This window comes from Peromyscus maniculatus, chromosome 23 (assembly GCF_049852395.1).
Source record: "Peromyscus maniculatus bairdii isolate BWxNUB_F1_BW_parent chromosome 23, HU_Pman_BW_mat_3.1, whole genome shotgun sequence".
NCBI lineage: Eukaryota > Metazoa > Chordata > Mammalia > Rodentia > Cricetidae > Peromyscus > Peromyscus maniculatus.
Genome location: NC_134874.1, coordinates 12,285,657 through 12,303,011, shown reverse-complemented (window position 1 = coordinate 12,303,011; position 17,355 = coordinate 12,285,657). Strand labels below are relative to the sequence as shown.

At 55.3% G+C, this 17,355-nt stretch overlaps 2 protein-coding genes across 2 annotated transcripts in view; one reads left to right on the top strand and one right to left on the bottom strand.

Annotated features, from left to right (window-relative positions):
- Positions 1-14,131, top strand: part of Dtx1 (deltex E3 ubiquitin ligase 1) — a 30,769-nt gene extending 16,638 nt beyond the window's left edge. Inside the window, exons 3-9 of the mRNA XM_076561202.1 lie at positions 10,156-10,217; positions 10,495-10,656; positions 10,835-10,896; positions 11,659-11,817; positions 11,943-12,104; positions 12,204-12,293; positions 12,767-14,131. Of these exons, the coding sequence (XP_076417317.1) occupies positions 10,156-10,217; positions 10,495-10,656; positions 10,835-10,896; positions 11,659-11,817; positions 11,943-12,104; positions 12,204-12,293; positions 12,767-12,991 (922 nt within the window). The 3' untranslated portion in view covers positions 12,992-14,131. The remainder of the gene's footprint in view (positions 1-10,155; positions 10,218-10,494; positions 10,657-10,834; positions 10,897-11,658; positions 11,818-11,942; positions 12,105-12,203; positions 12,294-12,766) is intronic.
- Positions 14,132-14,865: 734 nt separating this feature from the next.
- Rasal1 (RAS protein activator like 1) overlaps positions 14,866-17,355 on the bottom strand; it is a 36,853-nt gene continuing 34,363 nt past the window's right edge. Inside the window, exons 20-21 of the mRNA XM_015997133.3 lie at positions 15,760-15,836; positions 14,866-15,560 (exon numbers count right to left, since the gene is read on the bottom strand). Coding sequence (XP_015852619.1) covers positions 15,436-15,560; positions 15,760-15,836 — 202 coding nt within the window. The 3' untranslated portion in view covers positions 14,866-15,435. The remainder of the gene's footprint in view (positions 15,561-15,759; positions 15,837-17,355) is intronic.

Genomic DNA, 17,355 nt, shown 5'->3' with positions numbered 1-17,355 from the left:
GGCGTGAGCTCACAAAGCTGAGCTGGTCGGGGAGGACTGAGTTCTCACGATGCACACACAGGAGACAGACACACGGAGATCAAGGGTGTCCGTGGGCGTAATCCTAGGAGGAGTGGGGAGGTCTGGGGAGGTGGTGGAACAGGGTGGCGTGTGGTCTGGAGGGAGTGAACGGTCCGGACAGGCCACCATGGGGAGGAGCGCGTGAGAAGAGGCTGTGTCTAGGGCGCTCAGAGGACACGGTGTGTCCAGAGAGGAGTTGGAGGTGTTCTGTACCTAGCAGGGGGAAGGGCATCCCGGGCTGGGCATTGCAGGTGCGTAGGAGTGGAGGCTGAACAAATCTAGAAGTTTCTAGGAACCACACAGAGGTAAAGCCTCCTTCGTAGAGATAACCTGGGGAGCCCCAAGAGAGCTTGAGGTTGGTGCCACCGGCAGCCAGGAACCATAGAGTATGCTTGAGCTAGAGAGGGCCATGGAGAGAAGAAAGTGGTCGGCTGGGTATTAATCACTAGATAAATGCCCCTCTATCCTGAGGCCTCAGCTCTGCGGCCATGCAGATGGCCCTCCTCCCGCCTGACAAGTCGGTGTCCAGGCCCTCCAATCCTCCCTCTCCAAGGAGCCCCAAGAAATAGACCCCTGGCTCATCATGAGTTATAGGTGGATCCCAGGGGGGAAGGGATGGGGAGGGAGGGGCCCCCAACCCCTGGTCCTGTCGGGTTGTGAACTAGACTAGGAAGGAGTCGTGGGTGTCTCTGTGGACCAGGCAGCCCCCCCACTCACCGACCCCAGCCCGCTCCCCAAGCCCCCTCACAGCCCTTAACTCTGAGTCTTTGCCTTCACGCACCAACCCAAGGGCTTGAGCTGCCAAATTCGAATTCTGAACTTCTGAGTTCTAGAAACCCAAGATGGAGGGCGGGTTGGGGCTGGTTGTCCTCCAGGTCCCGTCCCTTGGATTTCGGGGTGTCCTGTCTCCTGGGGTCCTCATGTTGCCTTCTCTCTGGGTGGCCCCGAGTCCAGACTGCTTCCGCTCGGGAGGACAGGGCCACGTTGGGTTAGGCCCTCGCTGGCCTCCGTGTCTTGTCAAGTGGCTGCGTCCATCCTCATCCGTTCTGGGATTCCGGGATCCGGTGCTTAGGTCCCGGGGTCTCTGTGTCTCCCTCCACAGCTCTCCGTGCCCCGCCCCCATCGACTCCTTTTCCTCTCAGCCCCCTCCTCCCTTCTCCTCCTTTGCCATCTTCCAGCTGGGCGACGACATTCAGGATAGCTTCACCTCTTCAGCCTCAGTTTCCCCACCAGACACAGAGAGTCCCACCCCACACCTGTCCAGGGCTGTAAGAAATCCTTACACTTATCAGGTGTGATCAGAGTGCAGGGGGGCCAAGGACTCCTCGGTCTATGATACGATGCTCATGTCATCCCTGGAGGGGGACCAGGAGGGAGGCCCAGAGAAGGGGATCGACCTGCCCAGAGTCACACAGCCAGTGGGAACAGGCCAGGGTTTTTTCCACTCTCCCTGTGCTGGGGCCAGGAGCCAGCTGGCAGGGTGGGCCCTGGGGGGGACACACAGGGTGGGAAGATCCGCCCTGTCTCACGGGAGGTCAGTGTCCATTGCTTTGGAACACAGCTGTAGGGCGGAGGAGCCGAGTCAGGCTTTCCGCCCCCCATGGGGACAGCTGCAGGCCTGTTTCTCTTTACACAGCCCCCCCCCCCCCCGTGTCCCCAGTCCCATCTCACAGCTCTGCCGGCATCGCCTGTCTCCATCACAGAAATCCACAGCAACCCCTCCTCCTCTTGCGACCACTTCTCAGAGGGCAAAACCGAGGCTCCAAAAGACCATGACACTCGCTTGGGTCACTTGGAACCTAAGTTGGTCAGTGGGGTATGTGGGGGTCCTGTTTCCCTCCACCTGCCCATGTTGTTCCAAGCTGTGGCCCCGGACAATAACAGAACCCCCAGAGAGAGGATGAAGCAACAGACGCCGCCGAGTTGCGGCCCAGCTTCGACTTCCTCTCTGGCTGTGTGACCCTAGCCGAACCCATGGCCCTCTCTGGTCGTTGGTCTTTGCAACTTGTGGAGACAGGACTGGCCACACAGGGCATTGTCTGGCACGTGGCTCCCCCTGTGTTTCCCAGGCTGCACCCTGCTCCCCCATCCCTGTCAGCCTGCGCAACACTGCCAACTGAACAGGTGCCAGGCCCCAGGCAGGCGCTGTTGGAACACCTGGGTCTTAGCAGGCCTTTTCCTGCGTGCAGGCCCTCAGTGACTCCCGGTGGTGGCCCGTGACTGGCTCATTTCCCCTGCTCCTTTCTTCTCCGCCCTTGTAAACACTCTCCCTGCCGTGACAGTGTGAACCGGACATCTTCCCCCAGCTCCCGGCACGACTTTCGACTTGCATCTCTCTGTCAATCAACTCCCCATTTATTAAAGAACCATTGTGTAGCCGGCACCGTGGGGGACCCTGGGACCCAGAAGCCAGTGAAGCTGCCAGGCCCCGACACCCAGGAGCTCACGGCCTCATGGCGACAAACACAACGCAAAAGAAATGGATCCTAGAACATGCTAGAAGGTGGTTTTGATGCTATGGAGGAAGCACAGCAAGAGAAGGGTGGCAGGGATGACATCTTATTTTATGGCCTTATTTTTAAGGAGAGTATAACTGTTCTTGGAAAAGTAAAGTTGCATTTGGCCGAGGAGACGGTGGGAGTCAAGAAGCCAGTCAGAGCCGGGCCTGGCGGCGCACACTTCTAATCTGAGCACTCCAGGAGCTGAGGCAGAAGGGTTGCTGGGAGTTTGAGGCCATCTTGGGTTACATAGCGAGCCCCTATCTCAAAAAAAGAGAGGGACTGTACCAGGCTTTTTCTTTCGGGCCACCAACCAGCTCCCAAATCATGACGCGGAGACTTATTAGTTTTGAATGCTTGGCCTGGCTTAGGCTCCTTTCCGGCTGGCTCTTAAAACTTAAATTAGCCTGTTTCTCTTTATCTACCTTTTGCCTTTATCCAGGCCTTTTACTTTTCCTTCTGTCTGTCTTGCTTGTCTGTCTGGCAGCTGCCTGGCTTCTTGTCCCAGGCACGTCCCTCTCTTTCTCCCTCATTCTCTTCTCTCCTCTTTCTCTCTCTAGGTTCCTCCTGTTTATTCTCTCTGCCCACCAGCTCCCCTATCCCTCTCCTGCCCAACTATTGGCCGTTCAGCTCTTTAGTAGACCAATCAGGTGCCTCAGGCAGGCAAGGTGAAACAAACACAACACATCTTTACATAGTTAAACAAATGCAGCATAAACAAATGTAACACACTCTGGTGATACATTGTGTGCTTGTAATAAATTTGCCTGAAGATCAGAGAGACAAAGGAACAAGCCACCTCTTACCTCTAGGACTCCTCAGCCTAAAAAGCTTTCCTCAGCTGAAAGACTTTCGTTCCTGTCTCCTCACGCCTTATATACCTTTCTCCACCCATTCATATCATTTCCTGTCTCAGCTTTCCTAATGCTGGGATTAAAGTCGTGTGACTGCCAAGTACTGGGATTAAAGGTGTGTGCTACCAGGGCCTGGCTCTGTTTCTCTCCTAGACTGAGTCAATCTCATGCAGTCCAGGGTGGCTTTGAACTCACAGAGGTCCAGACGGATCCCTGCCTCCCGAGTGCTAGGATTAAAGGTGTGTGCCACCACTGCCTGGCATCTATGTTTAATCTAGTGGCTTGTTCTGTTCTCTGATCTTCAGGCAAATTTATTAGGGTACACAATATATCAGCACAACACACCTTTCTACAGTTAAAGTAATATATTCCACAACAGGAGACCCCCAAGATGGCTCAGCAGGTAAAGGTACTTGCTGCCAAGCCTGATGACCTGAGTTCAGTCCTTGGGAGCCACATGGTAGATGAAGGGAATCGTCCCCCAGAAGTTGTCCTCTGACCTCCACATACCCATCACAGCACATGCGCACATGTGCACATATGCAAAATAATAAATGGGGTTGGGGAGAGAAAGAAGCGTGGTGGCACACACTTATCACCCCAGCATTTGGGGGGCTGAGGTGTACAGATCGTGATAGGCCAGCCTGGCCCGATGCTGAGACGTAGGGTGGGGGGTGGGGATGGGCAGCATGCCTGGGGAAGGAGGGAGGGACAAGTCTTCTTCCAGGCAAAGGAGGCGGGAACTGAGCTGATATGGTAGGCCCAAGTAGCTAGAGAGGATGGAGTGTGTACAGGCTGTGGGACCTGGTTTGCTTTAACCGGCTTGATCCAGTGCTAAGAGTCTTCAGCTGTGGAGAGATGGTCTCGATTGTCTATGGAGGAGAGGTGATTTGAAGTGTGTGTGTGTGTGTGTGTGTGTGTGTGTGTGTGTGTGTGTGTGTGTGTGTGTGATTTAAGACAAGGTCTCATGTAGCCCAGGCTGGCCTTGAACTCGCTACATAGCTGAGGATAACCTTGAACTGCTGGTCCTTCTGTCTCCCGCCCTCTCTAATGCTCAATTTACAGGTGTGTGCCACCGTGCCAGGTTCATGTGGTGCTGGGGGTCAAAACCAGGACGCCATGAATGCTAGGCAAAGTACTCTACCCACTGAGCCACACCCTCAACCCTTGTTTATTTTTATTTCTTGTGATTTTTATGTCTGCTGCATGGCACCACACCTCTCTCTCTCTCTCTCTCTCTCTCTCTCCCGGTCTTTTTGTTTAAATGGCTCTAAAATGTTTATGTCCCAAAGTCTTGCAGGAGCCTGAACTTGGGAAAGGAGGGGCCTTGGCTTCCCACCCATCCCCCTTTCCTGGCCAGGGTAGCTGTGATGAGGCAGGTCACAGCCTCACCACAAGGTCAAACCCAAAGCCTCCCCAACCAGCCCCCACCTGAAGCACTTCCTGCCCTCTCCCTGGGAAGCCAAGCCACACACACACTCCTGTCTGCACTGTGTGCTCCCCAGGGGCGTGGGAACAGCAACCAGCCTGCCCTCCGCTACCTGGGCTCCACCCGGAGCTCTGGGGAGGGCAGACCTTGGGAGAGAACACATAGACACACAAAATAAATCAATCTTTGAAAGCAGGACTGAGCCCCGGGGTCCCGGAGAGAAATCCAAATCCCCAAATGCCAGTCAGGGCTCCAAGTTGTGGGGTGCACCCTGGGAGGTAGAAGGGGAAACTGAGGCCTGCAGATGGTCAGATGTAGCTTGATTTTTTCGCCTTGCCCACAGTCAGGACAAATCTCTGTCACCCACCAGTCCCACAGCCGCTCAGACCCAACCAAATAAACACAGACACTTATATTGCTTGCAAACTGTATGGCCGTGGCAGGCCTCTTGCCAACTGTCCTTATCTTGCTAACTGTGCTTTTATCTTAAATTGATCCATTTCCATACATCTATACCTTGCCATGTGGCTGGTGGCTTACTGGCGTCTTCACATGCTGCTGGTCATGGCGGCGGCTGCAGCCTCTCTGGTCATTGCGGCGGCTGCGGCTGCAGCGTCTCCTTCTGCCTTTCTGTCCTTTTATATCTCCTGTTAGTCCCACCTATCTTTCCTGCCTAGCCACGGCCGATCAGGTTTTATTTATTAACCAATCAGAGCATACAGACCATCCCCCAGCACAGCCAAGTGCAGACCATCTCAAACACCTGCACTCAGGCCCATGGTCCTAATCATCCTCTATACGGACCTGCTGGGTAACGCCACAAAGAACCCAAGAAGGGCTCCCACAGGACATACAGAACATCCCACAGCAGTCAGAGCTGGCCTTGGGGGGAAACAACATGAACACAGGGCCCCAGATCACTGATGGTGGATCCCTGAACTCAGGCTCTGTCTCCCAGACCTTGCCTTGTCTCCACAGATGGGGTGTTCAGGGGGTGGCCTCAGGTGACCTGGAGGGCAGGGACTTGGCTACAAGGTGGAGTGGGACTAAAAGGCAGCAGGTGACAAGAGCATCCTCACAGGAGCTTCTAGAGAGAGGGTGAAGGGGGCTTTCTTCTCCCCAGATGGCATGTTTTCATTCCTGCCCTCTCCTCTCCAGAGCCTTTGGGGGCTCCCCGGGGGGCTGCTGGGTGCATGTTAGGGCATCCTCAGAAGCTCTGAGGCTCGTGGGAAGAAGGGGGCAAGCCTGGGCTTTCCGGGGGGGAAAACAAAGATGGAGAGATGAAGACTCAGGAGATCTATAGGGGGCATTGGTGCGGCTCTTGCTCCCGAAGGTGGTGACTCACTCTGACAGACAACCAATGAATGACCTGTCCTGAGGTCACTTGTACAGCCCCTGAGCGGGCTCTGCAGGTCCAGCTCTGAGGCTTTACCTAACCCCGTAGGTCTCAGATCCACAACACCCCCAACCTTGGTCAACCCAGTAAGGTCAGCCCAGAGTTGGGCCCAGAAATTCCAAGCCCTGCTGCCAAGAGCATCACGAGCCAGCTAGGGGGCCAAAGTGATCTCACTTCCTCTCTTTCAGCTTCATGCCGTCAGGTGCAGGGTCCATGACCGACCATCTCACGTGTGTCTTTGCCCTGGAAGTACAGACTTCCTAGAGTATGGTATTGAGGGTGATTCTCAAGTTACACTGTAGCTGTGTAGGATGGAGTGCTGGGATTGATTGCTCATGTCTGCCATGGGTGCAAATTTGGTGATAGTGGTATGCGTGTTATTTATTTGACATCTATTCTGATCTTGTTTGGGAGATCGGGGAGGAACATCTGGAATTGGAGCCCTTGTTTCTAATGATAATCAAGCGACCCCAGAGGTAGTAAGCTGGTTCCTTATCTGTTCAGTACTGGGAGCTTGTTTTGTTATCCTCAGTCCTGGGGTCACAGGGTTGGGTGGTTCCCAGAGCTTGAAATCTGGCAGACGAGATAAGAGTTGAACCACACAACTAGAAAACAAGATGGAAAATGCCCAGATCCTCACTAAGAGATGAACTCTGTCCCTCTCGGATAAAAGGGTGTGGAGGAGCCTGTGGTCCATGGATAGACGTGGAGGCTGGTGGGGAGAGGGACCACATGGGCCCCTTCCTTCTGAGGCTGGGGAGGGAGATGAGCTCCTGTGCCCCTCAGCTGGAGCTTCTTGAAGCTCAGCCTCTAAGCCACGGGAAGAGAACCTGGTTCAGGGTAGGCATTCTGGAAGCCTTGCTGTGGACCCTGCCCTTGCGAGGGATTAACACCATCGCTGAGGACTCCTTACAGAAGGCTGGTGTGCTGCTGTTCTTCAGGAGGCCCCCTGAGCACTCTCGACTGGCAGCTGCAGGAAGTGTTCCCTGAGCACCTGCTTTGTGGCTCCCTTAAGACATGGTTGGAGAAAACCCAGTGTGCTCTGATCCTGTGCTTAGAGCAACACAGTACCCACCCTGGTCCTGTGCCCTGGTACCGTGTGTGTGTGTGTGTGTGTGTGTGTGTGTGTGTGTGTGTGTGTGTGTGTGTGTGTGTTGAGCACCTGCTACACACCAGATGAACGAACATCCTTTCTGTCCGGCGTCATCCAGAGAGACCTAGTCGGGGATATGGGTGGGGAGGGCACAGATGTGCAAAGGTCAGAAGAGGGACTGAGTCCACACATTAGAGAAGCTACTGACTGTGAAGGAGACAGAGGACTTCCTTACATCCACGCTAATGCTGAGAAAACAGTAAGATCAGGAGAAACAGGCTGTCCAGGAAGACAGCGTTGAACCAGAGATCTCCACGAAGGAGGGAGCAAGAGAAACATCTCAGAAAGAGCCATCCGAGAAAGGGGTTGATGCAAAGACCCTGGGGCTGGGAATGAGCCCGGCATATGTGAGATCAGCAGAACTAGTGTAGAGCGTGAGAGACGGTGTGTACACCGGAAATGAGGTTCAGAGCGCAGCAGAGGCGCCATCAGATGGCCAGCTGTTTCTCTGTGCAAAGGCAGGATAGAGGCCAGGGGACACAGGGCAGCTGACCAGAGCTGGGAGTGGTAGTCAGGCAGGCCCCAGGGAAGCCTGTTCTCAGACCCTCAGCCAACCTGGGGGGCCCCCAAGAAGGCAGGGCAGGAGTGAAGGCTAGCCCCCACTGACTGGAGGTTCTGGGCGGCAGTGCATGTCCAGGGAGGTATTCTCGATGCCTGGGAGGAAGCGGTATCTCCCACATCAAAAGGGCCACCCCCCAAAGCTCCCACGCTTGGCGGCATGGGAACTGTGCCGCGGAAGGTTCTCGTCGGCAGTTTGCAGACTGCAAGAGGGTGTGTGCCACCTGGGGACTGTCCCCTACGACATAGAGATGCCGCACCATCAGGCCCCACAAAAGCCTCCCCCCTGTAGACGAGGCCTCTAAAAAAAAAAAAAAAAAAAAAAGACAAAGAAAAAAGTTTGTAAAGCTTTTCTTGAAATACAAGTGTGGCCAAGATCTCAAAAATCCTTTTCCTGGGGTTTCCCTGCCCACCTCCCAGGGACAGAGACTCAGCAAGATGGGGAACCATTTGGACCAGACTTTGGGCATCATATATCTTAAACAGCAATCTGACTATCCTGATTGATAGAGGCTGACTGGAGAGCTGTGTGATGGATTCTTTGGATTTCAGAGAGCTGTGATGGATTAGTCATGCCTGCCCCTGGTAGGAGATAAGTAGGTAGTGGTGTGTATGCTAAATATTTTCCTCCCTGCCCATATTATACACTGTCCTGAATAAGAAGAGGGGTGTTCTCATGAGGCAGAAAGAAAAGGGGAAGTGGGAAGGCAGAGATGAGGGCAGGACTTCAACTGGTGTGTCCACATGCAGTGTTTGTAGACAGGTGGGAAGAAAGGCTGGAAACCATGACCACTTCTCTTTGCTGCCCCGTAAGTATGAAGAGTAATAATTACGGTGGTGCTGTCCTCCAGCAAGGTCTTGGAGGGTGGTGACAAAGCCTGAGGCAGGTCACATGGGTGCTCAGCCCTTCTCATTTTGGGTCCTACCACACTGCAGAAGGAGAAGCTCTTGAATCCTCACAAGACTCCTCATTACAGGTAGGGAAACTGAGGCTCAGTGCCTTCATCCCACTTCCACTCAGGGCTCAGAGCATCCATCCTTCTTCCCTTTTCCCGCCTCCCATGGGAGCAATGATAATGATTTTAGATTGTCCCAGCCCCTTCCCCAAAGATGGGCCTAGATGATAATGGTATTGATGATGGTGATGGTGATGATGATGGTGGTAATGATGGTGATGGCAATGATGATAATAATGATGGTGGTGATAATGGTGATAGTGATGGTGGTGATGATGATGGTGGTGGTGATGATGATGATGGTGGTGATGGCAATGGTAGTGATATTAATAATGATGATGATTTCAGAATATTCCTTAGCTACCAGGATTCATGCTCCTCTCAGCAAACAAAACGCAGGCACCACATCATGCCCATTCCACAGACAGAGAAACTGGTACAGAGGCCGACATGATGTGCTGTGTGTCACCAGCTAATTAGTGGCTGAACTAAGAACCAAAAGCAACGATGACTGACCCCAAAAGACAAAGAATATTTTCTTTCCAGGGGCTCTTTATCTGAAGAGGGGACCGTGTGATCCCTGGTGTTAGGACATCTCACGAGCCTTTATTGTGCTCAAATAAGCTAAGAATCGTGGCGTGAGAGACAGTGTGGTATCTCCCAATGTACTCCTGAGTCCTTTCCAGAGTGTTTCGCAGGAACCGGCTCTCTATAGAACAAACCTTAAGAGAAGTTTACTCGATGATAGTTGGGTTTCAGGCCAGAGAAGGAGGGGTAACCGGGGCCCAAACACTCCCTGGTGGAAAGAGGCCATCTGTAGGGGGAAGAGGAGTTCGAGCCTGGGATGTGGTTCCCTTGATAGGGTGCTTGCCTCATCCTGAAGCTCCGGGTTCAATCCCCTGCACCACATAAAACTGGGTATGGTGGAACACACTTGCAACCTCAACGCATAGGAGGTGAAGGCATGAGGATCCGAAGTTCAAGGTCATCCTTGGCTACAGTGCAGGTTCAAGGCCAGCCTGGGATACATGACAGCATGTCTAAACACAAGAGTCAGAACTAGGCATAAGGGTGTTGGGCCCATAGCTGATAGGAGCTCAAGACGGGATGCGGTTTCCTGGTGGCTCATCCAGATGACAGAGGCAGAGGAGATGGGGTGTGCCAGGAGGAAGCCTGAGGTAAAAACAAGCCAGATCCTTGCATCGAGTGTTGGGGCTGGAGTCCAGCAGAGGCTTCCTCTCGTCCCCACAGTGTTCCTGCACTTCCTGTGAAGAACTTGAATGGCACCGGCCCTGTCCACCCAGCACTGGCCGGTAAGACCCAACCCAGTGAGGCCCCGCCCACCAGCCTCATGATTCCCCGCCCCTTGGGTGAACTGGTGGGTGGGCCCAAGTGCGGTCCTTCCCATTAGGTTAGCTTGGCTGCAACTTGGGGTGGTGGTGCCCTGGGGTAGGCAGGGTCAGAGTATGGGGGGACACCCTGTCTTCCATCCTCTGTGGCATCCACCTGCCCCATCAGTCCAACCGTGAAGGGAGGGCATGGCTTGTCACGACCCCACCCCTTATCACTACACCCCACCCCCCACCCCAGGGATGACGGGGATCCTGCTGTGTGCAGCCGGGCTGCCAGTGTGCCTGACTCGAGCCCCAAAACCCATCCTGCACCCGCCCCCTGTGAGCAAGAGCGACGTGAAGCCTGTTCCTGGAGTGCCCGGCGTGTGCCGCAAGACCAAGAAAAAGCACCTCAAGAAAAGTAGGCCCCGTGTGACCCCAATCACAATCCCAGTGCTCTTAGGACCCAGCAGGCACCTGCCTCTACTTACCCTCAGTTTGCCCTTCCCCCCCCCTTCCGGCCACTGCCCCACCTGCTCCCCAGTGCTTGACCCCCCCCACCTCACCCCTCCTGAGACATGTGCCCCCCATCTCTGCAGGTAAGAACCCTGAGGATGTGGTTCGGAGGTACATGCAGAAGGTGAAAAACCCACCTGATGAGGTGAGCCGACCAGGTGGGGGCCTCAGCTCCCAGGACCAGCTCCTCCCAGCCTCCCTCCCTCCTGCCCATCCTGGTTTCACAGTCCTCACCAGGCCCTGGGGAGGAGCCTAAGTGTTATAGCATCACACCAGTCCGTCCTTGTGGTGGGGGACCTGGCCCCACTTTTCCCCCAGGGTACTCTTGAGGAGGGAGAAGTGAGAAATATTTAGATAGAAATATAGAGGAGACAGACAGACAGAAACACAGGACAGCCTCGGGAGGGCCTGGGTCAAAACCCACCATCCCCTCCTGTCTCTTCTAAAGGGCTTTTATAGGAATGCCAAGGGGTGGAGCAAAAGACCTCGCCCAGCACAGTCAAGTGCAGACCATCCCAGATACCTGGTGACCTTGAACGTGGTCCAGCCATCCCGTAATGCAGCCCTGCTGTGTAAAGCAAGCTCAGCTCTCACTAGGAAACGTCTGTGGGCTCCCACACTTTGTGATGGATGGTTTTACGCCACATTTTCCATTCAGGGTTTTGCTTTGGGTAGTTAAGCATTTAACCCCTGCTCAGGGGCTGAGGAGGGAATCAGAGGCAAGGTTTCCCGCCTTCCCGTCTTCAGTGTCCTCCTGTGGCCCTTCCCATCCTTAGTGTCCCTCTGTGGCCTTCCTCATGACCCTCATCCTCAGTGTCCCTCCATGGCTCTACCCATCCTCTGTAGCGCGCCTCATCGTCTTCCCCATGGCCCTTCCCATCCTCAGTGTCTCTCCCTGGCCCCCCAGGACTGTACCATCTGTATGGAGCGGCTGGTCACAGCATCCGGCTATGAGGGTGTGCTCCGGAACAAGAGCGTGCGGCCCGAGCTCGTGGGCCGCCTGGGCCGCTGTGGCCACATGTACCACTTGCTCTGCCTGGTGGCCATGTACTCCAACGGTAACAAGGTGGGCCACAAGGTGGGCTGCCGTGCAGTGGGTGGGGGCCAGGCAGTGAGATGGGCAGTGGGTGGGGGCCGGGTGGGACACCCCCCCGGGGGGGGGGGGGGCTCACACCAACCCACCCTTCCCAGGATGGCAGCCTGCAGTGCCCCACCTGCAAAGCCATCTACGGGGAGAAGACGGGGACGCAGCCTCCAGGGAAGATGGAATTTCACGTCATCCCGCACTCGCTGCCCGGCTTTGCAGACACCCAGACCATCCGCATTGTCTACGACATCCCCACGGGCATCCAGGTGAGCCCTGCGGATCCACGGCCCCCCACTCCCTGGCCCCTCCAGAGACTCCACCCGTCTGGGATCTGAACCCTCCCCCGGACGCTGCTGTCCCCACAGGGCCCTGAACATCCCAACCCAGGCAAGAAGTTCACCGCCAGAGGCTTCCCTCGCCACTGCTATCTACCGAACAATGAGAAAGGCCGGAAGGTGGGTGCCCACCCCCTCCCCGTCTCAACAATGAATGAGGGCAGGGTCCCCAGCCGCCATTTTCTAGGCCTGCCTCTCCCTTGTCCAAGTCCCTGCTGTGACGTTCCTTCCCAAACCAACTTCATCTCATTCACCAGCTAAGGAAAACAGTAGTAGAGAGGGCACGTCACTTACATACGGTCACAGCAGCCTTTCTCCCTAAGTCATCTGACTGTCACTGACTGTTTAACCAAAGAAGCTAGCACCTCCGATTTCCCTGCGAAGTCTCCAGACCTTTAATCACGGGAACTAATTCACCAAGCGGCTGTTTTGTACCAAGAGTGAAGGCGAAGCCCCAGCAGTACCGCTGCTGACAGGGCCCCCGAAAGAAACAGAACTTTCTGAAAAGGCCGGTCGCGGGGCAGGCTGAGGCCCAGGCTGCCAGTAACACTCACCCCTACCCCCACCCCTCCCTCCCTCCCCAACCCCTCCAGGTGCTGAGGTTGCTCATCACCGCCTGGGAGCGCAGACTCATCTTCACCATCGGCACATCCAATACCACGGGCGAGTCGGACACCGTGGTGTGGAACGAGATTCACCACAAGACGGAGTTCGGTTCCAACCTCACTGGCCACGGCTACCCCGACGCCAGCTACCTAGACAACGTGCTGGCCGAGCTCACCGCCCAGGGCGTGTCTGAGGCCATGTCTAAGGCCTGAGGCCTGAGTTGCCTGCCTTTCCTCTTGCTTTGCCCCTAGCCAGGCATAGGCCTCCCTCCAGCAGGTGGGAGGAGCCAGAAGCGCTAAGGGGTTCTGGCCGGTGGCTGTAGGGGGGTGACAGGGGAACGCCAGGCCAGCTGGCTCCAACAACCTGTGGCTCCCAGCAAGGGCAACAGAGACAGTATGGCCAGAGAGGGCAACCTCCCTATGGAAAAGATGAAGCTTTGCCCTTCACGCCACACACACACACACACACACACACACACACACACACACACACACGTCCTGTTGCACGCACACGCACACGCTCACGCACGTACACCCACGTGCCTCTGACTTCCCCCCTGTTTGCAGGGGATGGGGAGGAAAAGAGACAGAAAGGTTCCCATTGACAACACATCCCGTGGATCTCCCACTGTGTCTCCATCACATCTATGTAGGCTCGTCCCCTTCCCAGGATTTGGGCCAAGCCCTGGGGGAACGGGGAGTCTGTAAGGTTTCCAGGGGCCGGTCTGCCCCTGCGCCTCACCCTCTTAACCCATGCCAGCTCTGCCACCTGCCTGCCCACTGGGCACTGCAAGCCAATGGGGTCGAAATCCCAGGCTACAGAGTCGCTTTTCGCGGGCCACTGGGGACGAGGCTATCTTATTTTGTGCTTGTGTCTATTTATCTTCCTGGGACCCCCACCCCATCCCACCCTCTTCCTCCTGTGCCCATCTCTAGACCTCTGTGTATCCCAGGCAACGGCGTCATTCTTGCCTCTCTCTATGCCGGCTTCTCCCCCACAAAACCGCTCCGGACATTTGAGACCCAAAAGCTGTAGCTTCTGGCTTCAGGAGCGAGGGGAGGCCTTGTTTCAGGCCCACGCGTTGAAAATGGAGAGCAGGCGGCAAAGTGTTAAACTTCTCGCTCCTTGGAAGTGGGCAGTGGGTGGCTGATCGTCTCAGGCCAACCAGAGGCCCGTTGCCCAGGCAACTCACCAGCTCCGCCTCTGAGGATTGGCTGCTGCGATGGAAGTCAGCCAAGCTTTAAAGGGACGCCAGCGATTGCTCTTTTGAAAGGGAAAAAAAAAAATCTACCAGTCCCACTGTGGGTGGAGAAATAAATGGTCTTTCTCCTTGTCAGGCCTTTTTCTGCCAAGAGGGTGCTGGGTGACTGTGCTTCTAGGGAACACTGGGGAGAGACAGCTTGGGAGACAATGATAACCATTGGACCACTGCCCGGGGCCGCGGGAGAAAGCAGTGGATGGGCCCTGATACTGTGCTGTCTTGCAGCATCGAGGGAAGGAGGCAGAACTCTCGTGAGTCACTAAGGATGCAGAAGGGACGCGCACGCGCGTGCACACACACACAGCACAACACACACACACCCGAGTGACAAGGATGATCGGAACTCTGTGCGGCCCTCCAGGAGGATGTGGAAGAGCTGGGAGGTACCATATCGGCCCACCGATGCCACCCTGGCCATGGAACAAGGCAGAAGGAAAAGCTTTCCTCCTAACAGAGCCTCTGGCAGCCTAGGTGTACCCGAGCCAGTGGGAGATGATGCTCCGGCTCCAGGCGACCCCTGCTGGCCACATGTGGGATAGCGCTGCACCGTCCCTGGCGCTCCTGATCCAGCCGGTAGACTTGAGTTTCTTCAAGGAGTCTTCACGGGCTCTTCAGCTCTGCCAGCCGGGTGTTCCCAAACGTTTCGCCCTCTGTGGCTCACTCTTAAATCATATCCCAAGCCCACAGTCCAGACCTGTGAGCCCCGGCACTCAGATGCCTGCCCCCCAAAACCCTCAGTGGCCGGGTAGAGTCTGGGAACCTGTGCTTATGGCCAAGAATCTTCTCACTGGCCCCCAGGGTACCCCAATTTTAACACTTCACAGCTAAGCACACTCACTCGTCACTTTATACAGGATAAACTGAGGCTCAAAGAGGGAAAAAGAGCCCGTGTCCAGCTTCAAGGCTCTGAATCGGCATGCTGGGCTCCCACCCCAGTTCTGAGAACACCTGGTTCCAGAAGCTTGAGGTCGGGGCTGCCAGATGAGGGTGGGGTACAGAAGGTTCTGTGAGGTCACGGGACTCACAGAAGTGGAAACGGGGAGGTCTTGGTCAAGCCTATTTGGTGCTGGCCTGAGACAGGAGGAAAGCACACTCAGCTGTATCCAGCAGCTCGGGGTGAGCTGGGCTCCACCGGCACTGGCCGAGGGGCATCCAGTGAAGCCGAGACTCTGGGCTCAGAGAAGAGAGTGAGGTCTGGCCCAGTACAGGGCTGGACCCTGCCAAAGGCTCCCACGCCCTGGCTGGCCACAGGGCACACAGGACCAGGCTTTGCCTGGGAGGCTCCAGGCCACAACCGTGAAGAAGGGCAGCCTGGAGGAGATACCTGGGCCGACTGCCCTGGGGGAGGCCCTGTGACTCCTTGTCCTCGACTGGCTCTGGCACCTCCTCAGCATCCTAGCGGGCCACTCGCCCCTGCCCCTGCCTCTGGAACTCCTCGTGGGCTTGCTCCAAGTCTTCAAGTACCTGCAGCAGGTGGGTGATGGCGGCTCTCTGCCGAGCCAGAACCTCCACGCAGGCCCCTGGAGGGAAAGAGTAGGGTTCAGCAGGCTCTCGGTGGCTGTCACCAGAGCCCAGGGGCTTCCTGGGGCTGTAGTTTTATCCCGTGCAGGAAGGATCCCCAGATTCACCAGCACTGGAAACAGGAGGACATGGGGAGTGTGCTTGGCCAACTTGGGCACGATTGTGAAAGGGACGAGAATGGAACCCCCTCTCCCTTACCATCCGCGGCACCAGAGTCCTTCCCGGGGTCCACCTCCGGAGCTGGGTCCAGGCTGGAGTCCTCCAGCAACTTCAGCCTGAGGGTTGAGAGGAAAAGGGACAAAACTGTTTTCCAAGGCGCAGTGCTGCTCCTACCCAAGATTCTCTGCTGCTTGCAGGGGAAATCAGAGGTTCATCACCATCGCTCTCCTCATCACCACCATCACCGTCACCACCACCATCATCATCATCACCATCGCTATCATCACCATCACCATCACCACCACCGTCATACCATGATTATCACCACTATCGCCAGCATCATAACCACCACCATCACCACTATCACCATCATCACCATCACCATCGCTATCACCACCATCAACACCATCATCACCATCACCATCACCACCATCATCACCATCACTATATCATCATCACTATTGCTATCACTACCACCACCGTCATCATTATTATCACCATCATCACCACCACCATTACCATCACCACTATCACCACCACCATCACCATCACCACCACCATCATCACCATCACCACCATCACCACCACCATTACCATCACCACCATCATCACACCATGATTATCATCACCATCACACCACCATCATCACCATCACCATCGCCACCATTACCATCACCACCAGCATCATCCCAACCATCACCACTCCATCACCACAAACATTTCTAGATTAGCAGGCTCTACACCAAGAAGCCCTGCACATGCCCGAATTCACTTAATGGTACACAAGGCAGGTACATACCGGTAACGCTGCTCTCCAGATAAACCAAAGACACGCAGAGAGATTGAGGGACTTGCCTAAGTTCACACAGCACCATGATAGCTCCTACATGGGGGAAGCTATGTGGTGTCCTTTCACTGGGTTGGCTCTTGACTCTTAGGACAATACTGTGAAGCCAATGCCCTGTCCCCTCCTTTGCTATACGAGACACAGAGAAGTCAAGTGACTAGCTGAACACCACACAGCCACTAACTGGCCGGGTCAGTACAGAACCTTCCCTACAGGGGCTTGGTACACACCTGTCACTAACTAACAACTCTTCAAGCCAGGAAGAGGGAGGGAGTTATCCAAGGTACCAGGGAGGCTCAAAAGCCAAGTTAAAGAGACCAACCGTACCCAAATCTCTGCAGCTGCCATACTGTAAGCTCCCAAGCTCCCTGGGATAGTTTGAATGAGAACATCACTCACTAGCTCATAGGCATGAGTACTTGGCTCCCGGTTGGGGGAACTGTTTGGGAAGGATCAGGAGGTGTGGCCTTGATGGAGGAGGTGTGTCACTAGGGGTGGGCTATGAGGTTTCAAAAGATTCAAACTGTTCCCGGTCAGCTCTCTCTGCCTCACGCTTTGGGGTGGAGATGTGAGCTCTCAGCTGTTCCTGCTGCCATGTTTCTGGTCCGCCATCATGGACTCTGACCTCTGAAACCCCAGTCCCCAATTAAATGCTTTCTTTTAGACATTGCCTTGGCCATGGGGTCTTGTCACAGCAGTGAGACCTAAGACAACCTGTTGTGCCTTACAGATCATTCCAAGACCTGACTTCCTGGACACTGTGGCCCATGAGCCTCTGAAAGCTCAGC